The 25028-nt window shown below is 44.4% G+C and overlaps 1 protein-coding gene across 3 annotated transcripts in view; it reads left to right on the forward strand.

The window, feature by feature from the left end:
* The window catches only part of Pde8a (phosphodiesterase 8A), a 122981-nt gene that overhangs the window by 53083 nt on the left and 44870 nt on the right, over nt 1-25028 (forward strand). For 2 of the 3 annotated variants that reach the window (XM_021166273.2, XM_029479193.1), the window contains exons 2-3: nt 17391-17447; nt 19035-19225. In XM_021166273.2, the coding sequence (XP_021021932.1) occupies nt 17391-17447; nt 19035-19225 (248 nt within the window). Of the gene's footprint in view, nt 1-13056; nt 13197-17390; nt 17448-19034; nt 19226-25028 lie in introns of those variants that run through there. The other variant, XM_021166274.2, reaches the window with a different exon arrangement.

Consider the following 25028-nt stretch of genomic DNA (forward strand, 5'->3'; position numbering starts at 1 on the left):
TCCTCTCTCCTCTCTCCTCTCTCCTCTCTCCTCTCTCCTCTCCTCTCCTTCCTTTATCAGGGTACCTCTATGTCGCCTGTGGGCCTGGAACTTTCAGTGTAGACTAGGTTGGCTTGGAACTCAGAGATCCACTTCCTTCCACCTCCCTGGTGCTGAGATTAAAGACATGGTCCGCCATGCCTGGTTTGACCTTATCTTTTGAGGTAGAGTCTCTCACTGAACTTATAGTTTGCAAATTCAGATAGACTGTCCAGCAAGCCCCTGGGATCCTCCTGGTTTGCCTTCCCAGTCCTAGGTATGTGTGCACCACCACACACAAATCTTTTATAGGGCTGCTGAGGATCCAAACTTGGTTCCTCATGTTTGCATAGCATTCACTGACATAGCCTTCTCCCTAGTGCTTACATATTCTTAATTTATTAGATGATATTGTATTACTAATCTCATTGGTTTTCCTCTTTTCACATGGCAGTTGTTTTTAAGATCCTCGTGTCCCCCATTCCCCCACCCCCAGCTAACTAGACTTCAAATGCTACAACTTGTTGCTGTCACCCATAACCCTGGGCAGACATTTTTGCATGTTCCCTTTTGTGAATAGGCACAGGCTTTCTACTTCTGGGTTATGGTTTGGCAGTACAGCTACAAGAATTGTGTGTATATGTGTGTGTGTGTTCTTTTATAATTAGTTTTAAACATTTTCTTATTGAAAATTTCAACCAGGAGTCATTAATTATCTTTTTTTAAAAGCTTTTCATTTGTTCCTTGTGAATTTTCCATCATGCATCCCCAATCCCACTCACCTCTTCCTCCCATTGTACCCACCCTTCACCCTTGCAAACTCCCCCCACAACAGAGAAAAAACATCTCATTGTGGAAGCTGTAGTGTGTCACAATGTGTCCCACAGTATCCCCTTCTGTCCACACTTCTTTGTTTGCAAATGTTTGTTGCAGTGACTTGTTGGTCTGGTATGAGGCCTCTGCCTTCTGTTACTCTATTAAAACTGGAACCTCACTGGGACAACTGTTGGATAGCCTGTTGTCACCCTGTGTCATGGAGATCCTGTAATTTTGGATCTGTAGGACCAGACCCTTCATGTACTTCAGCAGTTCATCTATGGGGTAGGCCAAGTCAAAGCCCTGGATTTAGGCCAGAGAGAAATCTGAGCTGGTCAGCCTGACTGGCAAACCCCTCCCCTCCCCAACACATCCACCTCTACCCCACTCTTTGCAGTCAGGGTGCTCTACCCACTGTCCAGGCAAGGTGCCAGGTCCACTCTCCAGAGTGTTACAGCTGGTGAGGGATGGGCCAGTTTTCCCACCCTCATGGGCCAACTCTCCCAACTGCCATAAGTGGCAAGGGATGAGGTTAGGGGAGGAGGGCATCTCTCCCTCATCTGTGCCACTGCCACAGTACATACAGAAGGCATGAGAGCCAAGGCCTGCTCACCTATAACATCACATCCATGGCCAGCTCCTCTGTGTTACTCTGGTGAGGGTCAGGGCCCACTCTCCTGAGTACTGCAGCAGATGAGCTCTTATGACCCCAGGGCCAGCTCTCCTGCCTGCCTATTTTACCCTATTTTCTACAGCAGAATAAAACTGCATGAATAAAATGTTTGAATGCAAAATGCTATTTACCACATGGCCATTAACAAGTGTTTTCTTTGAATACACTGAGGGGAGTTTGCCTGCTTCCTCAGGGCCTGCCCAGAGGTGGGCAGGGTGCCCTGGAGAATGGTTGTGGGTGCCCCTGTGGTAGCACCACATGAGACGCACGGCTCTCTGGACAGTTCGTGCTTTTCAGACTCTTCATCCAGTTATGACTACTGTGCTCTGCTAGTGAGGATATTTGAGTTGGTATGTGAGACTTCCTGCCTGTTCTGTTAAATAGGTATTGAGTTTTAGAGACTATAAATATTCATTTTTCCCATGATAAACACTAGACAATATTTGACCAAGGGAAAAGTGGCCCTGGGAAGACATACCTTCTGAAAGGAGAGTTCTAGGTTCCTTACACACTGAACCCAGGCTGTGCTGTCTTTGTAACGAGGAGCTGCAGACAGGGCTAATGCAAGGCCAGGCCATGCATCCTCTCCTGCTCCCACCTCTTCCTCTGACCATACAGTCTGCATTGCTCCAGGGCTTCTCACAGTCTCTGCTGATGTTAGATTTTTGTATACATTCCCACTTACTTTTAGTCTTTTCCTCTAAAACTCAATGTTCCAGCCTAACATAAGCAAATGGTTTCTTCCTTGATGTCTCTATGAAAAATTGAAACTTAGAACTAGACAGAATAGTCGCAGAAACAGTATAAAAGTAAACTTTAAAGAGAAACCAATATTGTTCTTTAGAGGCAGCGTAGGCCAATTGCTGAGGAACTTTGTGTAGCTCTCCTGGAAGAAGACAAGGGCTGGGCGGAGCCTCAGCTGGGGGCTGCAGTCAGGTCGGAACACTCTCAGATAGCATTCATCTGAAAACTGTCTCAAACTTTTCTATAACATGGAATTAGTTGTGTGTGTATGTGGGTGGGTGGGTGGGTGGGTGTGCACTTGCCACGGTGACTGTGTGGAGGTCAGAGGGCAACATGTAGGAATCTGTTCTCTCCATCCATCATGCGGGTCTGGGGATTGGGCTCAGGTGGACAGACCTGGCAACGAGTACTCCCCCACTGAGCCGTCTTGTAGGCCCCGAGCACTTTTCACCAGAGCTATAATTATATAGCAAGTTCCATTTGTTATAGCAGTTAACGTCACTGGTCAGCTTAGGCTCTGAAATCACTTGGTAGACCACATTGTGCTAACTGAGGAGGGAGGACCATCCCTGTCTCCTCGGTCTCTGTGCTGCATAAGTGGAGAAAGGCGGCTTGAGCAGCAGCACATGGCCATCGGCTTCCAGATGTGGCTGTGTTGCACCCTGCGTTGCTTGTTTGTCAGCTTGGCACAGGCTAGGGTCATCTGAGAAGAGGGAACCTCACCTGACAAAAATGCCTCCATGAGGTATTGTCTTGATTGCTGGTTGATGTGGCGGGACCCAGCGCTGTGTGGGTGGTGCTGTCCCTGTGTGGGTGATTCTGAGGTTTATAAGAGAGCAAGTGGAGAAGGAGCAAACCAGTGAGCAGCGTTTCCCAGTGGCTTCTGCTTCAGTTCCTGTTCTCAGGTTCCTGCCTTGAGCTCCTGTCCTGATTTTCCTCAGTGATGGAGTAGAACCTGAGAGCTGTAAGGTAAAAATAAACTCTTTTCTCTTCAAGTTGCTTTTGGTAATGGTGTTTATCACAACAATAGAAATGGTAACTAAGACATGGTGTGCCCAACTGCTTCAAGCTGCTGCCACTCTTGACTTCCCACCATGCTGGACAGCTACTGTGAGCCCTGAGCCAGAGTAAACCCTTTCTCCCTTAAACTGCTTTTGTCATGGTGTTTACTATAGCAACAAGGGGAAACCAGCAGAACAAGGCTACGACACCTCCAGTGCTCAAGGACTTCTGTCTTCTAGAGCCAGAGTGGGCATGTGAGAAGGACAGTTTGCATCCCCTTCCACTAATAGTGGCTGACATGACAGGAAACTGGGCTGAGCGCTGTTAATCAGAGAGTGAGCTGCATGTCTGCCAGCTCACTTCTTCAAAACCACGAAGCAGCTGCATGGTTGCCTAAAAGTAATACAGTTTATCAGGCATAGGGTCAGAATTGAAAGACTTCTCTGTTGAATCTTCACAGTACTGATCCTGGAAGCTGTGGGGTGAGTATAGATGATCCTGTTGTGTGGATTGCCACTCTCAGTGCAATCTGCTTTGTATCTCATTGAGTCTTATTCACTAGCTAAGAAGAACCCAGGCTTCCCTTTGCTGTCAGGATGCTAAGGGTGATCAGGTGGGCAGCCTGCCACTGTAGAACATTGTGAATGAGGCTCACTGCTGTATGGGAAGTCTGTTGTAGGATGACCAGATCCCCGGACAGTAAGACTTGAGAACCCTCTATCCAGTAGGTTCATATACATGACTGAGAGACAGAGAGAATGGGTTTTGTTTGTTTGTTTTTATTCTTATCATTCTTTCTGTTGTTGGAGACAGGGTCCTTGAAAGCACTGTGTATCTCATGTTGGCCTTGAATCCTCCCGTCTCAGCTTCACAAGTGCTGGGATTACACACTTGCACTGTCACATCTGGTGCTGATTTGTTAATTAATGATTGGGAGTATGTTCCTTCAATATCCAGACCATCTATTTTTGCTGTGTTCTGTTTCCCTTGGTGAGAAATCCATAAATAGCAGGGTCTTCCATCTCTATAAATTCTCCTTTTTGATCTGACAAGTCCTTAAGCCAGTGAGCACTTTGCACTTTTTAGGGGCCATGGGTAGCCTCTAGGCTGCACTGCAGGGCATTGCATCTCACATTTCCACTACTGGACCAGGGTCCTCAGCTCTTACTGTCATGGGATCTGGTCACCCTACACCAGACTTTCCATTTTTTTGTTGTGTGTTTGTTTTTTAAAGGTTTGTTTATTTTATGTGTATGGGTGTTTGCCTGTCTGTTTGTGCAGCATGTGTGTGCCTGGTGTCTGTGAGGTTGAGGGTGGCATTGGAGGCCCTGGAACTGGAGTTACAAATGTTGTGAGTAATGATGTGGTCTTCTGAGATATGAACATGAGTCCTCTGCAAGGCAGTAATTGCTCTTAACTATGCCATCTTTGTAGCCTTGCTCCTGTTTTTATTAATGGGTTCATTCTTACTAGAAAAATTTACTCTCAAAGCTGATTTTACTCTAGTATTTCTGGAAAGCCTTTAGTTGTCCCCAATAACAAATGCATTAACATATCTAAGGATGAGATTCAGTTTTGTATAATATTTCCCATTAAGAACTTAATGGCTTGTATTAGAAGTTATTGCCTTAGAGTTGTAAAAGAACTATCTCTAGAAAAATACTGTTTATAAAATGCCTTATAATGTGTTTGCATAAAGAATGATATTTCATAAGCAAACTCTCTTAGAGAGTCCTTGCTGAAAGCGTTCTGTTACTCATTATCAGGCTCTGAGTTGAGCACCTGCAGTAACTCATTTAATCCAAACACTCTTGTTTGCTCAACATGGTGGGTTCTGGGGGAAGGACCTGAATGGCTTCATTCTAGCATTAAGTTCTTTGAATTTGAGTGAGAGGACACACAAGACTTGCAGTAAATATTTGCCATATAAGTTGACTGAGGGGCAAGTGGCAGCAGGTAAATGAAGGAAAAAGGAATTGGGGATGGGTCTGGCAGTCAATATGGGAGAAGGTCCTGGGCCTCAGGATAGTTCTTGTGCCGTCTTGTGGGCAAATCTGGCAAGGACTAAGGAAGCTCATATGGTCTACTAGGATGGCAGCAGAATGGCAGCTCTCCCACGGCCTGCTCTCCATAGACAACCAAAGGGACTTTCATTTCATTTTAAGTCAGACTATACCATGGAAGGACAAAGAATATGATCAATATATTGCATGAAAAATCAATAATAACTAGATCAGACTGTACTGCTGCTTTGTAATAATATCCCGTAGCTTTTCAGGAAATTTAGAGTAAAATGCAGATATCTTGACTTACAAGGCTCCGTTTGATATGGCCTCTGCTGACCTAGGGCCTCATCTCTCGGTCTTCTTCCCTTGTTTCTTCTAGTGCCGCACCATAAGTCCTCTCCCTGGTACTCTTCATTGGCTGGTGCTTGGTCATTCAGACCCTACTTCCACAGCACTGTCCCAGGGAATCCTTCCTCAACCTCTCATTCATTATAGCAGCCAAGCTCTCTGAACCACAGCTCTCACGGTCGTAGAGGTATTATCTATCTGCCATGTTCTCTGTTGATCTCCAAAGCCTAGGAAAAACCCTCACACAATATGGATGCTCAGTTACAATTTGTCAAATAGGTGAGGACTGTTAGCCAGTTTCTTGATCTTATTTCACCTGGATATAGATTAGGTGAGTTAGTCCTTGCCCTATAGAACACGAACGAGCAGACAGAATTAAGTTTTGTTCCTGCAATTGTTGCTTCCCAATTGTTCTTCACTGCTAAAGTGGAGTTAATGAACTTAACTTACAAAAGTAAGAGTTTGGGGATGAGTTGTGCTTGGCTAATGTGCACAAAAGCCTCTCTCTGTCTCTAACATCAGCAATCTGAGCACTTGGGATATTGAAGTATGAGAATCCTGAAGAAGCTCTGTGTTACCCTCGGCTACGTACTATGTTTGAAGCATAGTAAATGCACGTTGTCTCAATGGTGATTGGGAGCTAAGAAAGAAAAATAGAAGCAGGTAAGGGATAAGAGAGAAGGTTGCAGGAGTAGACATTTCTAATGCACTGGAATTACTTATATCCTTTGTCTTCCCTCCCTCTCTCCCCCTCCCCCTCTACCCCCTCCCCTCTTCCTCTCCATGATCTTGCTATGTAGTCCACCCTGGCCTCAGACTTTAGGCAACCCTCCCGAAGCCTCCCAAGTGTTGAGATTACAGGTGTGTGCCGTATGCCTAGCTAGTAGCTTTCCCTTTTTACCTCAAGTCCTCAACTCATGACAGAGTAACTTTGCCTCACAGTGTCACATGTAGCCAATATTAACTCAGTCAAATAATCAAAAAACATCTGATATGGTTCATCGAAACTAATAATAATTTTTGTCATTGTTTTAAATAGTTTTATTTATTTATGTATATGAGCACTCAATTTGCATTTATGCCTGAATGACAGAAGAGAGGATCAGATAGAAAAGGGCATTGGATCCCATTGCAGATGGTTGTGAGCCACCGTGTGGTGGCTGGGAATTGAACTCAGGACCTCTGGACAAGCAGCCAGTGCTCGTAACTGCTAAGCCATCTTTGTCATTTCTAATCTGTCACATTTGTCAAAAAATATTTTAAATTGTTAGGATACAAATATATGTCTTGGTTTTCTGACACTCTAGTGTTATAGTGTGTGTGTGTGTGTGTGTGTGTGTGTGTGTGTGTGTATTTAGAAACAGCCTCATTATATGGTCCTGGCTGTCTTGGAACTCACAGAGGTCTGCCTGCTGCCTCCCCAGTGCTGGGGTTGAAGACATACATATGCCACCACATATTCTTCAATTGTAACTGTGTGTATTTGTTATGTGTCATGGCATCCATGAGGATGTCAGAGAACACATGTGTAGATTCAGGGTTTTTTTTTTTTTTTCTACTGTTACCTGGTCCTGAGGGTTAAACTCAGGTCATTAGGCCTTCAGGGTATGTGTTTGAACTATGCAGCCCTTGCTGCCCTGAATCTTACAAAATCTTTAAAAACAAATCTCTTTTAAAATTAATTAATTACTTAATTTACTTTACATCTTTTTTTTTTTTTTTTTTTTTTTTTTGGTTTTTCGAGACAGGGTTTCTCTATGTAGCCCTGGCTGTCCTGGCGCTCACTCTGTAGACCAGGCTGGCCTCGAACTCAGAAATCCACCTGCCTCTGCCTCCCGAGTGCTGGGATTAAAGGCGTGCGCCACCAACGCCCGGCTTACTTTACATCTTGATCACAGCTTCCTCTCCCTCCTTCCACTCCACCTCCACTCCGCTCCCCACCTTCCTTTCTCTTCAGGAAGGGAGGGCTCCCATGGATGTCAACCCACCTTGACATATCAAGCTGCAGTAGGACTGGGCACATCTTCCTTCCCCTACTGCAGTCAGACAAGGCAGCCCAGTTAGGAGGAAGGGATCCAAAGGCAGGCAACAGAGTCAGAGATAGCCCCTGCTCCTGCTGAAAACAATAAATCTTTTCTTTTCTTCTCTTTTCTAGAATTATTTATTTATTTCATGTATGTGAGTACACTGTCACTGTCTTCAGACACACCAGAAGAGAGAAACAGATCCCATTACAGATGGTTGTGAGCCACCATGTGGGTGCTGGGAATTGAACTCAGGACCTCTGGAAGAGCAGTCAGTGCTCTTAACCACTGAGCCATCTCTCCAGCCCCGAAAACAATAAATGTTAATAAATTAAAAAATACTTAAAAAGATTTTAAGACTAAAGTAAAAAATCCTTTTTTGTTTTGTTTTCAGACAAGGACTCATGTAGCCCAGGCTGGCCTCAAACTATGGACTCATGTAGCCCAGGCTGGCCTCAAACTCACTATGTAATCAAGGCTGGCTTTGAACTCTTCATCTTCCTACCTCCTGAATGCTTCAGGTTACAGGTGTGTACCACCACATTCATCTTCAGTAACTCTTAATTTGTGACTGACATTTTGTCAGCTTGACACAAACAAGGAAGCTTATGTCTGGGAAGAGGAAAATGCCTCTATAACCTGGCCTGTAAGCAAATCTGTTAGCCATTTTCTTGACTGATGGTAGATGTGGGAGGGCCAAGCTCACTGGGTGGTTCTACCCCTGAGCAGATGGTCCTGGGCTGTATGATAAAGTAAGCTGATCTAGCCACAGAGAATAAGCCAATCAATAGCACCCCTCTGTAGTCCCTGCTTTAGCTCCTGCCTTGAGTTCCTGCCCTGACTTTTCATCATGACAACTACAAACTGCAAGGTGAACTAAACCCTTTCCCCACAAAGTACTTTGGTGATGATTTTTGGTTTTTTGAGACAGGGTTTCTCTGTGTAACCATGCCTGTCCTGCACTTACTCTGTAGATAAAGCTGGCCTCGAACTTACCTGCCTCTGCCTCCCAAGTGCTGCTGGGGTTAAACAGGTGTGCTGCCATCACTACGCCGGCATGTTTGTAGTTTGGATCAGAGTAATAAAACACAAGAGTTAGGACACAGCTCTTTACTGTTGTTAGTAGTGGTTTCTAGAGACAGGGTTTCTCTGTGTAGCCCAGGCTATCCTGGAACTGGCTCTATAGACCAGGCTGCCCCTGCCTCCCTCTTCGTCTCTGCTACAGTGATTAAAGGCATACACCGCCGTGCCCACCAGGACACAACTCTTGAACACACTGTGGTTTCCTTATTATCTAAAACAATCTAAAAATGTCAGCTACATTTGAAGCTGAAAGATAAAATAAAAGCTATGTCATTACAATTGATTTGAAAAAATGACGATTTTATTATAAATAGTAATGCAAAGCCTAGATTAAAGGGGCTGTGACCGGAAGGTCAGTTTGATTTTGATTTTGAGTCATGAAAAAGGATGGATGCAGGAAGTCCAGTGGCCTCTCCCTTTTCTGGAGCAGACAGGGAAGTGTTTACTCTGAGGACCTGTCACATCTGCTCACTGAGTGATGTCATCAGATTTCCTGGTGGGGGTAATTTTTTTGCTAGGTGGTAATGGTAGGGAAGGAGGTGGGCACAGGGGTCAGTAGCTGTCTGATTGTCTGGCTGGACTGATACTCTGCTCCACAGAGGTCCTAAGATCCGGATATTCCCTGTAGACAGGATGTAAGGCTAAATGCAGTCTAGTTATAAGTAAATAAAATGTTCAGTGGTCACAGAGCTTTGCTGAAACATGGACCTTGTACAGTGATGCTGCTAAAACTCTACAGTGGCTGAAATTTGGTCTGAAATCTTTTAAAGAATGGACATATTATTTTCTTTATTTTTTCAGAGTTACTCCAGGAAATGGGTTAGGTTAGTTTTATAGGTTGAGACTATATAGTTATGGCTTCTTTCCTAAAAGTTACCTCACCAACTTTTTCAAAGATTTTTTTTAAATGTATGTTTATATATGTGAGCATGTGTGCTACATTTATGTAGGGGCCTACAGAGGCAGGAAGATGGTGTCAGATCCTCTGAAATTGGAATTAAAGGCAGCTGTGAGCCACAATGTGCTAGGAACCAAATCTAAGTCCTCCACGAGAGCAGTGAGCACTGTAACCACCGGGCCGTCCTCTCCCGCTGCTGTCTCAGGTTTCCCTGTGTAGCCCTGGTCTTCCTGACCTTGCTTGCAGATCAACTGGGCCTGGAACTCAGGGACCTGTCTGTCTGCCTCCCACTGCTGCTCACCGACGGCTGGAGTAGGTCACGTGCTCAGTGTTATTTGCCTCTGTGCTTCTGTCCTGGCCCTCAGCTTGACTTAACAATGTAAGTTTATTTTATTTTGTATATTTTTTTCCTGAGATAGGATTTCACAAAAAAAAAAAAAAATTACACAAAATAAAATGAACTAACCATCTGGTGGCTACTTAGCTTAGCTGAGAGTCACATGATTTTTCTCACCCAGCCTTTAAACATTTCTGCTTAGTGACAATGTTTCTACACTTAAGAAACACATGTCTTTCCTGCATAAGGGGTCTTGTAGTGCTTCCAACAAATTGTAACACTCCAATTTCCATAGCTTTTTATCTGCCTTAGAGTGTAGAGTTTCCCATCATCATTTGTTGAAAAGACTGTCCTCTTCCCCGGTGAGTTGTCTTGGCATCTACAGATTGTTTGAGGATATGTGCTAAATGTCTCTCTAGTCTCTCTGTTCGTTTCTTTGTCTGCCTATACCAGCACCATGTGACTTTGATTGCTGTAGTTTTGTATTAAGTTTTGAAATTAGGAAGTGTCTTGCAGGTCATCCATCCATTTGCAAGATTGTTTTGGCTAGTAGGGATCCCCTGAGTTTCCATATGAGTTCTAGAGTGCATGTTTCTCTTTCGGTCAGAAAGAAAAGAAAGGAAAATCACTGAGATTTTAATAAGGACCCTGATGACTGTGTAGATTGCTTTAGGTAGCGGTGGCATCTTAGTAATGTTGTCTTTTAATCTATAAACATGTGTTTCCATTTAGTTAGTGAAAAGTTTTTGGTGTGTATGTGGCATGTGTGCATGGTGTGTGTGTAAACTCAGGAGGTCTCAGTTGGTACTGCCTCTGTCACCTTCATCCTCCTCTTCCTCTTCCTCCTCTTCTTTTTACTTTTCCTCCTCATTATTGTGGTTTTTTTTGAGACAGTCTCACTGTATAGCCCTGGCTGGCTGGCTTGGAGCTCACTGTGTAGACCAGGTGGGCCTACACATAAAGATTCAAACTCCTAATGACTCAGCTACCCCTGGGATTGATTAAAGGTGTGTGCAGCTATTCTCAGCCCTTCTCTCTCTCTCTCTCTCCCTCTCTCTCTCTCTCTCTCTCTCTCTCTCTCTCTCTCTCTCTCTCTCCCCTTTTTAAAGTACCAGAGACCTGGGAGGTGAGACTCTCAGGACTCAAAGGGAGGGGCCTTAGATGAAGTGCCCAAGAGTGGGGAGAGGGAACTCGTAAAGTCCAACTCCAGTGGAAAGACAGGGCATCAAGTGGAGGGATGGGGTTGCCATCCCACTTGTTCCTGTCTAAAAGAACTGCAAGGACAAAAAAGGAGAAGAGACTGAGGGAAAGGTGGTCCAGTGACTGACCCAATTTGGGATCCATCTCAAGGGGAGGCCCCAAGGCCTGACACTATTACTGATGCTATGGTGAGCTTACAGACAGGAGCCTCTCATGTCCTCTGAGAAGTCCAACAAGCAGCTGAAAATTCAGATGCAGATACTTAAACCCAACCATTGGACTGAAGTTGGGGACCCCTGTGGTTGAATTAGGGAAAAGGCTGGAAGAAGCTGAGGAGGAAGGTAACCCTATGGGAAGGCCAGCAGTCTCAACCAACCCAGACCCCTGAGATCTCTCAGACACTGAACCACCAACCAGGCAGCATACACTAGTTGGTCCAAGGCCTGACACATATACAGCAGAGGACTGCCTGGTCTGGTCTCAGTGGGAGAAGATGCCCCTAACCCTAGAGAGACCTGAGGCCTCAGGGAGTGGGAAGTCCTGGCTTGGGGGTGGAAATAAAAGTAATTAAAAAACAACAACAAAAGATGCTGTCTCCCTGAACCTGAAGCTTACTGTTTTTGTTAAACTGGTTGGCAAGTGAGCCCCTGAGACCCGCTTGTCTCTGTCCCCAACCAGTACTCGGGTTATCAATGCACACCACTTGCCTGACTGTGTCACAGATTCAAGCTGGCACGGAACACGTTTGCTGACTGAGCCATCTCCCTAGCTGAATATTATTTTTTTCACCTCTCTATCAAGTGCATGCTTTCCACATTCCTTTCAGGTTACTAAGTCTGGTAGCGTATCTGACGTTCATAACTTGTGTGCTGCTGAGTCCATTTACGAGTTCTAGCAACTTTCCCGTGGGGTCCTCAGGTTTTCTTTATTTAAGGTTGTATCATCCACGAGTAAAGAGAGCTTTCCCCTTTTCCAGTTTAATGGCTCATTTGTCTTCCTTGCCTAATTGTTTTGTCTAGAGCTTCAGTGACCGTTGAACAAACGTGGAGAAGCAGGCTTCTCTCCTCGTTCCTAACGCTAGAGGAACTGCTTCCTCTCTGCCTGGGGGTGTGCTTGCTGTGGGCTTGTTATGGCTAGAAGCTCTCTTCTACTCCTAGATAACCACTGTTGTCACGGAAAGACGTTCATTTAGGATCTTGTCAGATGCTGCTTCTGCATCAGGTGAGATTATCATGTGGTATTTCCCCTCCACTCTGTTAGTACACTGTATTTGCTGATTTTCATACATTAGATCATCCTGATATCCCAAGAATAACTCTCATTTGGTGAGTGGTATATCATTATTGGTATATGTGTGTGCGTGTGTGGTGTATACATGTGTATGTGTGAGTGTCCATATGAAAGCCAGAGGTCAATCTTCTTGCGCAATCCCAACTGGCCAGGAAGAACGACGCTGCAACAGGATCCTTCTGCACACGTTTATTGGGAGAGCTTGATTGTAGAGGCAAAGAGAGAGACCCCAAGCCCAGAACTGGTGCTGCTTATATAGGCCTAGGAGAGGCGTTCTCTCTCATCTGATTGGTTAACTTGTCTCTCATCTGATTGGTTAACTTTGGTTAATTCTCAAAACCTCATCTTGGCAAAAGAACTTTTACTGCCTATGTATGTGTGGTGGCCAGCAGTAGCCAACTGCCACTCTGCAACTGCCACTCTGCAACTGCCACTCTGCAACTGTCACTCTGCAACGGCTTCCCACACAATCTCATTGTTTTTCTTCAGGAGCTGTTCAGTTTGGGGTTTTGTTTGTTTTGTTTTTTGTTATGCTTTTTATTTGCTGTTTGTGCATCGGCATGAGCACATGGGTGGAGGCAGGCATTTAGCTGTCTAAGAACTACTTCAGAGAGCAGTTCAGCAGAGTTTACCTATCTCCTTCCACCTTTATGTGGGTTCTGAGGCTCAAACTCAGGTCACTGATTTGTGTGGTAACATCTCACCTTATGAAGTAGGATCTGCCGCTGGTCCAGAGCTCATCAGTTTGTCTAGACCAGTGAGTACCAGGGATTCACCTGTCTTTGCCTCTGCAGTGCTGGCTTTTTGGTTTTGTTTTTTAAGGAGGATGCTCAGTATCAAGCTCAGGTTCTCATGCCTGTGCGGCTACCACCTTACCCCGGTGTAACCATGGAACTGGACTTTGGGCTGCTTTGTGGGTTCCTTTTCTGCCACCTTTCTCCACCCCTATTCCACCTTTCCAACACTACAACACTAGGTAGGAGAGAAAGAAGGCTAGCAGAGAAAGGGGTGTCGATAGCATTAGACTACTTTTCTGATTAGGGGCATTTGAGTTCCTTGGGGCAAAGTTTGATCTTTGCTGTCAGGTTATCCAATTTCTTCTCATCTCTTTGAGCATGACTATTGACAAACCACAACAACAGCAATCAGTAACAGCTGCTGCTGCTGCCGCCGCTGCCACACCCCTCTCAGGGCTCTAGCATTTGTATGACCCTCCCAAGAGTCACCAGAATTTCAGATATCATACACTTGCAGAAACTGGCTGCAGCTGGTGAAATCATGCCCCTGCTAGAGTGTGAGACAAATCATAGTCAGCTGCTGTGGACAATCTAAGGCAGCCCCGTATTCCACACCTGAGATGATACTCAAAACACATTGTTGTAACATGTCTGCTTTTAAAGAAACCAAAATTCTCACTACATAACCATTTTAATATGCTACTGGGTTGAGATTGCTAGCGTTTGTTGAAGATTTTTATATCCAGTTCCTATGGAATATTGGTGTCTAGCTTTCCTGTATCTCTGTCGAATTTGGGTGTCAGGGTAATACTACATTTATAGAATGACATGGGAAATATTTCCATCTCTTCAGTTGTTTGGGAAACTTTGAAGAAGGTTGATATTAATTCTTTAAATGGTAGAATTCATCAAAGAAGCCATCAGTCCTAGGATTTTTGCCTGTTCAGATTTCCTGTATTGATGTGATTTAATCTCAGATTTTGTGTTTCTAAAAATTTGTCTGTTAGATCCAGGTTATCCATAATTAAATAAAGGTGCATAGCTGTTCATTGTATTTCCACAATCTTTTTTATTGACAGATAATTTGAATATCTCTGCTTTCATTTGTGATTTAGTGATTTGAGACTTTTCTCTTTGTCTAACTAAAGGTTCATCAACCTGTTTTTCCTAATAATCACATTTTGGTTTTATTGGTTTCTTCTGTTGTCTATTCTTTATTTTACTTTAGCCCTACACTAATCTTTATTATTTCCTTTATCCTGAAAGCTTTGGTAATGTATTTTTTTTTAGTTCCTTAAAATATAAAGTTAGGTTGACAGTTTGAGATCTACTGTGATATTTAATTTTTTTTAATTATCACTTGTGGAGGTGCAGGTGCCCATGGAGGCTGGGGCAGCAGATCCCCCCGGAGCTGGAGTCACAGGCTGTTGTGAGCTGCCTGATATGGGTGCTGGGAACCAAACTCTAGTCCTGCAAGAACACTATGTGCTGTTTAGTGCTGAGCCACTTCTCTAGCCCCCTGTGACTCTTAGTATAAATATGTATAGATAAAAATTTGCCCATAACACCGTTTTTACTGCTACCTGGTTGGTCAGAAATCAGTGATCATAAGCACAGTTGTGATTGGAACACCAGTTTCTGAGATTTGGAGGGAAGAGGCCTGTATATCCATGCTCTTTCCTGACATTTATATTCAGATCGGTCTGGAAATGTGTGCACACTGCCTGCCGTGGAGCTAAGTCTGAAGGGTGGCACTAAGAGTGAAATGGACTGAAACTGACTACCCAGGATAACAGAGTTCTTGTAGACACGGTTTGCCAGAGCAGCATTGCCTAGGTAGAAAGCTTCTGCTGCTTCTCACACTGCCGTCTTCCCCTGCTCTGTCATTTGACTGTCCTGGACAGTCCTGCCTTCAGCATTCATTTGTGCCCATTGTCACTGTGGTATCCCATGGTGACACGTCCCTCCTGCACCTGGGCTCCATACCTTTCACTTTTCCAGAAGGTTCTCCATTCCTCAGTCTTAGGTCTGCAACAGTGATCTTCATTTCTCTGATTCCTTTTGAGAAACAAAATTATCACAAGGCAAGTCAGGAACTTAATCGGTGGTTCATAATTAGTGAATATTGGTGTCCTCGTTAGTGTTTCTACCACTGTGATAAGCACCGTGACCAAAGGTAACTTGGGGAGGAAAGGGTTTAGTTAACTTTACAGCTTACAAGCCTGTCATTCGGGGACGTCAGAGCAGGAACTGGTGCAGAAGACGTGAAAGAGCACTGCTTACTGGCTTGCTCACTCGTGGCTTGCTTAGCTTGCTTTCTTATAAGAAAGAACAACCAAGAACAACCAGGCCAGAGGTGGAACCACCTACAATGGGCTGGGCCTTCTCACATCAGTCACTAATGTAGACTTGCCGCCTAGAGGAGGCATTTTCTCAATTGAACGTCTCTTCTCTTCCCAAATGACCTGGCTTATTTAAAATGGACATGCAGCTAGCCAGGACAATCAGCTTTTCATAGTTAAAATTATATGTGGATTGCTTAAGCATGTTTTGTTATATTTTCTTTGTACTTGGTTTATGGCTTGAGAAGAGTAGTTGACGGAGAATACTTTATAGGAAGTATCTAGTTCTTGGGTGGATGTTCTAAATATGGAATCGCAGCATCACCCAGGGGCTTAGGGTAGGGATCTCTTCAGTACAGAGAACCTCAGATTAGATTCTAAATTCTATCGCTTCCTCTATGCCAGGCTTTGTCTCTTTCTAGACAAAAATATTAGAATATGTGTGTGTGTGTGTGTGTGTGTGTGTGTGTGTGTGTGTGTTTCAGCCCCAACTTTTCCCACTCTTAGGTTTCTTTGTGAAAAGCATAGACTGCACAAACCTTCCAGTGGCTCTGAATTTGCATCTAGGGGTCTGGAGCTAAACTGAGCATGGAAAATGGCAAGCATGCCACATCCTAGCCTTGTGGCCGTAAGCAAAGGACTTAGTACCTGTTTCCTGCTGTGTGCATAATGAGTAATATCCCCCCACCCCTCACTGGCTTTTGGGTTTTGAGACAGGGTTTCTCTGTGTAGCTCTGGCTGTCCTGGAACTCACCCTGTAGACCAGGCTGGCCTAAGTTGGAACTAAGACCAGTTGGAACTAAGAGATCTGCCTGCCTCTGCCTCCAAGTGCTGGAATTAAAGGCCTGTGCCAACAATGGCGTGTACTTAAGTGTCTTAAAGTTGTACCAATCTAGCAAAAGACACAGCTATCAGATATAATTTCTTTCTCCTTTCCTGTTTTTTTCTACAACTTAAAAAATACCCTGTATTTGTGGGGGGCAGATACCATCACACATCCCATCTGTAGAAATGAGAGGACAACCCTGCGAAGCTAGAGTTCTCTTCACATTTACAGGGGGTCAGGGATCAAATTCAGTTTGTCAGGCTTACATGGCAAGTGCCACTACCTGCTGACCCATCTCACAGTCCTCCACCTTACTTTTTTGAAGCAATAGTTCTTAATGAACCCAGAGCACATTGATTTAGCTAAACTGGCTGACCAGTGAGCACCAGGATTTGCCTGTCTCCATCTCCCTGGTATTACAGACACTTGCAGATTTTTATGTAGTTGCTGAAGCTCTCAGGTCCTCATCTCTTGCAGCAAGCACCTTGCTAGCTGAGCTACCTTCCCAGGCCTGCTGCTGTGTGTCTCAGTGTCTGGTGTTGAATGTCAGCCTCTGCTGTACTTTAGAGTGGGTTAACCAAGGCTCTTATGCTCCTCTGGAAAAGAAGAATCAACTATTTCTCGGGGAAGCTTCTTTGACTGACATCCACTGTTCTGATGGCTAGATTGCATTATTCGTGTGCCATTTTGCATGTAATTTCATTTTCCTCCAGGAGAAGGTGGGTATGGTCCATAGGGACTGCAGTGTTTATTTAGTATCTCCTCTTGTATTATAATCTTACTTGATCTTTATAGCAACTGAGAAACTGTGGCTGGGGAAGGATGGTAATTATCTGGAAGTTCTACTGGGCCAGGAGACAGCTACCCTGAGATCGGATACATTTTCATTCTGCTTTCCTGTTTTCATTTCTCCTGGGAGTTTTCAAGTGTGGTTGCAGTTCCTCTTACTTAGCTAATATTTGTATAAATTTTAGAGTAGATATTTTACTTTTGTCTTTTGACATTGAGTTGAGAGAGAATAATGTAAGCAAATCACTTTCTTACAGGTATCCGTAGCTGATGTGCAGTTTGGCCCGATGAGATTTCATCAAGACCAACTTCAGGTATTATGCTGTGATGATCACATTTCCATTTTCTTTAGTGAGGAGGGTATTTAAAATGATACATTTAAGATCATTTCTTTTTCTATTTAGATTCTAGCACTGGATCTTGGTTAAATTTCTTGGACTTGGTAACAGTGTTATCATCCTTTCTTTAGGAGTACACGGTGAGGGTAAAGTTTAGGCTTGCACTAGGAAGTGATTAATTGTGCATGCAGTCACATGTGCCATACATTGAGAGGAAGGAAAACCAAAGTGGCAAAAGGCAAAGGGCTGATTAATCTAGAGGAAGAATATTTAAGGCATTGTCATTCATAACTTTTCTGTAAGTTTGAATTTTTCCAAAATGAAAAGTTAAAACATAGCCTCTTCCATTACAGCAAGTTTCTTGTTTTGGGGATAAGATCTTATATAGCCCATGTTGGCATCAGGGGACTGGAGAGACAGCTTAGTGGTTAAGAGCACTTACTGCTCTTGTAGAGGACCTAGGTTCAGTTGTAAGTACACACAGAGTTGATTACAACTGTCTACTCCAGTGCTAAGGGACTTTCTTCTGGGACTCTGTGGGCAATTTTACACATATGGTGCACATATGTACATGCAGGCAAAACACCTGTACCCATAAAACAAAAATAAAGAGATCTTTAAGAAGGGATAAGATGCAGCCGAGTTATTTGAAGCTCTGTGCACATGAACTATGTCTGCTGTTGTATTTTAACCTTGTGAAGGGGGCTAACAGGCGTGTGTTCTTGGTTCCTTGCATCTGTGGTATTTGAACAGCTGGGCAAACTTTCAAGGAAATAAAGGATAGCTTCCAGTTTTGTCGTCAACCTCTGACTGCAAGGCTGCTCCATCGCCACACAGCCTCTGTCGTCTATGGAGTCTAGCCCTGAAGGGGATGAAGCAGAGGTGCTTTGGACCTGATTTGGCTGGGAGACCTGGTTGAATAGGGAAGAGGCAGCAGATCCAGGCGTCTGGTGGTTTAGGCTAGGCACCAAGACAAGCAGTTACCAGCCTGACATTGGCCCAGATGGTACGCAGGTTGCCTGGGCTCTGTGTCCATATCACCTGGAATGCTGTAGTGCTCAAATCTCTCAGATTCAGAATGACTTGTCAACATGCAGGCATTGCATAACCTTTTTGTCAAAACCTGTTAAGTACATCATTTAAGGATGGCGTGTCCCAACAGTATTTCACTAAAATACTTGCATTTCCCATCTGAGGAATTTCACTGGAATACCAGCCTTGTCATACTTAGTTAACTTTCTGTTTGCTAACATAAATATTTGTGTCTTGATTTCATTTTAAAATAAAAATATTCCAACAAGTCTTTATTGCATCCTATCGAAGGCATTTTCAGCAAAGGAAGTAAGCATATGTTCCAAGTGCTTGGACTTCCAGCCTGGACATTTTAGCATTGACTGGCCAATGAATGCTAATGTCTCTAAGTCATATGTAAGAAAAGAATGTGTATTTACAGATGTTAGGTTCATAACTTGTGTCTTAAACATTTAAGGATTTTCTGTGGCTTCTTTAAAAATGACAGTTATATCAAGATTTTAAAAGTGTGTTTGTGCTCTTCTGGTCCAGGTCCTGTTAGTGTTTACCAAAGAAGATAGCCAGTGTAACGGATTCCACAGGGCATGTGAGAAAGCTGGGTTTAAGTGCACAGTCACCAAGGAGGTGCAGACTGTCCTTACCTGTTTCCAGGACAAACTCCATGACATCATCATCATAGACCACAGATATCCCCGACAGATGGATGCAGAGGCATTGTGCAGGTAAGCTAGGAGTCCGTGACAGGTCCCATGGGTCCTTATGACAGCCTATGAACACACTAAGTTAAATTCAATCACCCTTTCCTTGTATGCAAAATAAGCAAGGCATTATAACTTCATTGTTTCTAGGGCTAATCTTTATTTCTTAATTGTCTTGCTTGCTCTATTTAAAACAGTAAGAAATTGTCTTGCATGCACAAAGCCCTGGGCTTGTTTCCGACTTTAAAAAAAAAAAAAAAAAAAAATCAAACCAACAACAAAATAGTAAGAAAATATAAATGACAACCATTAGGGTTAAGATGAAACCAACATTTATTTAATCCAAACTACCACTTGAATATTACTTTTTTTAAAGTTTTTTTTAAAGATTTATTTATTTATTATATGTAAGTACACTGTAGCTGTCTTTAGACACTCCAGAAGAGGGCATCAGATCTCATTATGGATGGTTATGAGCCACTATGTGGTTGCTGGGAATTGAACTCAGGGCCTTTGGAAGAGCAGCTAGTGCTCTTAACCACTGAGCCATCTCTCCAGCCATTTATTTATTTATTTATTTATTTATTTATTTATTTATTTGCATTTTTCCCCTTTCCCTGGTTCTCTTTCTCCCTCTTGCTCTGGGCTGCTTACTCTGGCCCATGGGTTTTTTTTTTTATTTGTTTCTCATTACATGGTTTCTCATGGTTGTAAGCCAACATGTAGTTGTTGAGATTTGAACTCATGACTTCCGGAAGAGCAATCAGCACTCTTAACTGTTGAGCCTCTCACCAGCCTAAATATTACTTTAAAAAAAGGAATGACTGTAATTTTCTAGACTATTTTAAAAGACTCTCTTTATGTGGTATATATGTGTGTGCTTATGTGACAGTATATATGTAGAAGCCTCAGGTCAACACAGGTGTCTTCTTGCATTTGCACTTGTTTCTGTTATTGAGACAGGATCTCTCACTGGACCTTAGTCTCGTCTTTTCATCTAGGTTGGCAGGCCAGTAAGTTCTAGGGATTTGCCTCTTTCCACCTTCCCCCAAGTCCTGTGCTTACAAACGCATGCTGCCATGCCAGGTTTTTATACTTGGGTAGTGAGGATTCAAACTTGAGTCCTCATGATTATATGACAACCCCTCTAAAAATTGATACTCTTCCAACTGATAACTTGGGTAACTCCAGAACTGAACAGTACACAGTGGGCGTGACTGGCCAGTGAAGAACAGACCTTTAAAAATATGATCCCTTTTCGTATTCTTTTCCTGACAGGCCCTGGCCAAGAATCTTGGGTCTTTCTTGTTAGCTTTCTACCATTCCATCGTGTGGGGTGAGAGCGGGGGATCTGTGTCATCCCTAGTGTGTTTCCTGGAGGCAAGAGCAGGCCCTGACAGTTTTTAAGCCAGCCTTATCTTGGTTTCAACCTCTATCTGGTTTGTCTCTCTTAAGATCATCTTTACAAAGGCACCTATGTAGAATGAACTGTTTCATCAAGAAATTTCTCCAGGAGCTCATTCCTCAACTGACTTTCCTTGCTTTCATCAGACCTTTGAGCCCACGAGACCTTAGCCTGATAGAGCTCTGTTCTTCCTTTATCCTCTGTTTGCCGGTACTTATACAGTGCCGGCTTGTGAAAATATTTCATCAGTGGCTGACCCACCCAAATTATCATTTGCCTGTAGCTCTTTACCAGTGTTTGGAACTCCTTGTGCGCCTGTGCAGTACCTTCTTGAAGGCCAAATTCTTTTGTTGTTGCATTTTCTTTTCTTTCTTTCTTTTAAATCTTTTTTTCTTGGATATTTTATTTACTTACATATCAAATGCTATCCCCTTTCCTGGTTTCCCTTCCAGAAACTCCCTATCCCATCCTCCCTCCCCCTGCTTCAATGAGGGTGCTCCCCTGCCCACCCACTCCTGCCTCCCTGCCCTGGCATTCCCCTACACTAAGGCATTGGGTCTTCACAGGACCAAGGGCCTCTCCTCCCATTGATGTCCGACAAGGCTATCCTCTGCTACATATGCGACTGGAGCCATGGATTCCTCATGTGTACTCTTTGGTTGGTGGTTTAGTCCCTGGGAGCTCTGGGGTGGGGGTGGGGGTCTGGTTGGCTGACACTGTTGTTCTTCCTCCATTGGGGACCCCATGCGTTTTCAAATCCTGTTTCAGAGCCTTACTGACTGGTTTGGACACTACATGTGGTGCTAGAGTGTGTGGATGAACAAAGCGTGTATTGGGCCTCTGAGGGACTGATGCTCTCGTTGTAGAGCGTGATGATAAATTTCAGACTGTTAAACTGCCCACCTGACCTGACTAAGGCATGCTGAAGGCAGTAGTAAGATACCTTTGTGAACATCTGTGTGGGCATTTCCAAAAAGGATGAATTAAGGGGTAAGACACACTCTGAGTGTGGGTGGTCCCGTGCCATGGGTTGGAGGCCTGGAGTAAGGAAAAGGGGAAAAGGAAAGGGCCACTGAGTTCCAGAACGCCTCCTCTCTGCTTCCTGAGTAGCAAGATGAACCTTTGCCATAGTGGTGAGCTCCTGCCGCAGGCCTCCCCACTGTGATGGGCTGATACACCACCGAGAAAAACGAAGAATGATGCCCTCAAGTTGTTTCTTGTCAGGTCATAGCACAAGAAACATTATTCATACATAGAATATCTTTGTTTCATGTGACTATAACATAAAGCTTGAGACTAGATAATTGATAAAGAACACAAATTAGCCAGCTGGAAAGATGGCTCAGTGGCTAAGAGTACCTGTTGCTCTTCCAGAGGACCTGAATCCAAGTCTCCAAACCCAGGTCAGGTGGCTCACAACTGCCCACAAAGCTCCTCTCACCCCTGCCCTACCAGAGACAGGGTCTCACTATGTAGCCCTGGCTGTCCTGGAACTCACTCTGCAGACCAAGCTGGCCTTGAACTCACATATGCCTACTTCTGCCTCCTTTGTGTGTCACCACACTCCGGCTGACTGCCTGTAACTTTAGGTGGCGGATCGGGTAAGGGAATCCAATCTTTCTCTTGGCTCCACTGTCCCTTATACATGCATGGCACACACTCACAAGACACACATGAATACACATAAATAATAAAATAAAATCAAGTCTTAACAACAACAGTATAGAACAAAAATTAGTTTTTCATAGTTCTCAAGACTGAGAAAACCAGGCTAAAGGTACTAATAGGTTGTCTGGCTACATCCTCTGGCTGTGTGAGATCTCCTTTGTCAGGGCCTAATGTCACTCACCAGAGAGCAGCCTGAATGGCCGAAGTTCTTAGGGCCCTACTTCTTGACACTGTCACATTGGCAACACATAAATTTTGGAGGGCACATGGTGAAGGCAGGGACAGGCAGGTGAGTTCAGGAGTCGAGATTTAGGAGGGGAAGGCGGCTTGAGAGGAGATGCTTGAGTTGAATAGTGAGGGTGGCAGGAGTTTTGAAGAGAATGGTGGTGGAGGAAGGGCAGCATAAGGAGGAGCAGCAGGGTGCCTAGGCCCCTCTGCGGGTGCTCACACCACTGGTCAGAGAGCTGGAGAGGTCTGGGCCACAGACAAAGGCCAGATGCAAAGGCCTAGTGTGCCGAGCCAGTCTTTGAACTCTACTCTGGGTAAGATGATGTACTCTGGGCGTGGTAGCACATACCTCCCTCTAATCCTTCATGTGTGAGGTAGAGGCATACATTCAGGATTCTGAGCGCAACCTAAGCTACATAGTGAGCCTCTGTAGCTGTCTCTGCTGCATTAGAGCAGATCAGAAGCAAGCTGTACGCTGTGCTCAGCATGCACCAGCAGCTGCAGCGAAAGTACCAGTGAAGGGAGGTGGTGAGAAGGAGATGGTATTCTCTCCCACTGCTGTCTGCTCTACCTGAGATGCTGAGTTGTTGTCATCAGAGAAACATGGTGTTGCCCTGAGGAGTGGCAAAGCCTCTGTGAGCTTGTCGGAGACATGTGCTCCGACTCCTGATGCCCCATCAAGACAGGCTGGTCAGCTGTGGTTTCCCAACCATGTTGGCAGGAAGGACTGAATGAAAACAGTGCTTCACACTGTGCAGTTGCAGTACAGTAAGCCATGATTCTAGGTGTGGCTTGAGAACTGGAGAGAGCAAGCCAGGCGCCCTCTGCAGCAGACACACTGCACACACAGTGCATTCCAAACCCGTTAAAAGAGGAAAGTGGCTCTGACACCTGGGGTTCAGTGAAGCGAGCTAAGAAAACTGATGGCTGTCAGCAGCCTGGAGCTTATCCATTAGACTAGACTTGTTGGCCATCGAACTCCATACCCTCTGCCCCTGAGTGCTGGGGCTTTAGACATGCACTGCCCCTCCTGGCTTTTGCTTGGGTCCTGAGGATCTGAGTTAGGTACTCATTTTTTTTTTGAGGCAAATTGGTGCCATAGGGGCATGGCTGCATAACGGAAGGGAAGATTTCGTGAAGGAAGATGGAGGAAGGAGAGAAGCCCTGGGAGAAACCTGGCATGCTCTAGTTTAGCGGTTCTACCCTTTGGGGTTGTGTGTGTCAAACAACTCACTCACAGGGGTCACCTAAGACCATTGTATAAGACAGATAGTTACATTACGATTCATAACCGTAGCAAAATTACAGTTATGAAGTAGCAATGAAAATAATTTTATGGCTGGGGGTCTCCACAACATGAGGAACTGTATTAAAGGGTCTCAGCAATAGGAAGGTTGAGAACCACTCTTCTTTAAAATTCACATGGATACAGAAGCAAACGCAAACTCAGGATAAGGAATGGCTCCGTGGTACAGAGGTTACTGTGCGAGCATGAAAACCAGAGTCCAGATCCCCGGCACCTGTGTAATGGTGGGTACGCATGACCCACCTGTAAGTTCAGCCTTAGAGGGCAGAGATGGCTCCCTGGAACAAGCTGCTTATCTGGATAAGCAGAAGCCTGAGCTTCAGCCTCAACCGAGAGACCCTGCCTCAGTGAACAAGGTGGGAGCTTGACTGAGATGATGCCGAGCATTGGTCTGGGACCACACACCGCACACCCCACAAACAGAATTGTGTTCCTCCCCTAAAAAAAAAAAAAAAAAAGGGCCGTGTCAGACACATTCATTCATACGATTTCTCGATTCACCTTGATCTAAAGAGCAAGATGGCTGTGAACCTCCATGGCAATCCCTTCCTCAGTGTGATGCTGAGACCATGATCAGGATCATTTGGAGTTCTCTCACATGACCAGAGACTGGTAGCTTCCCCGGTACATGTTTATGGTTCTCTAGCTAATAACCAATTCTCAGCAATTTCACAGGGCATGAAGCCACCTAAAGAGTATGTTGCCTTCTTTAGCTTTCCTTGTAACTATCCATTGGAACTGTTACGTGCTTTCTAGAAAGTATCCTTGACGGGAGGGATCATGCTGTTTTTCCTAATGTCTAGCATGTGGAAATGATGGCTAACATTCAGATAATTTTAAACCACAAAGACCAAATATTATTTAGACAATAATAGGGAAATACAAAGTGAAAAATCCAGGTTCTTGGTTCTGCAGAGTGTCACAGCAGCTCCGAGTTCTCACTGCATAGTCATTCTCTCTCTCTCTCTCTCTCTCTCTCTCTCTCTCTCTCTCTCGTCAATCTATCTATCTATCTACTTTGAGGCAGGATCGCTGTACTGGAACTTGCTATGTAGATCAGGCTGGCCTTTAACTCACAAAGATCCACCTGCCTCTGCCTCCCAAGTGCTGGGATTAAAGATGTGTACCACCATGCCTGACAGCAAAAAAAAAAAAAAAAACAAAAAAAAAAACCATATCTCTATCTCTGTATCCATCCATCCATCCATCCATCCATCCAT

This window comes from Mus caroli, chromosome 7 (genome assembly GCF_900094665.2).
Source record: "Mus caroli chromosome 7, CAROLI_EIJ_v1.1, whole genome shotgun sequence".
Lineage (NCBI taxonomy): Eukaryota > Metazoa > Chordata > Mammalia > Rodentia > Muridae > Mus > Mus caroli.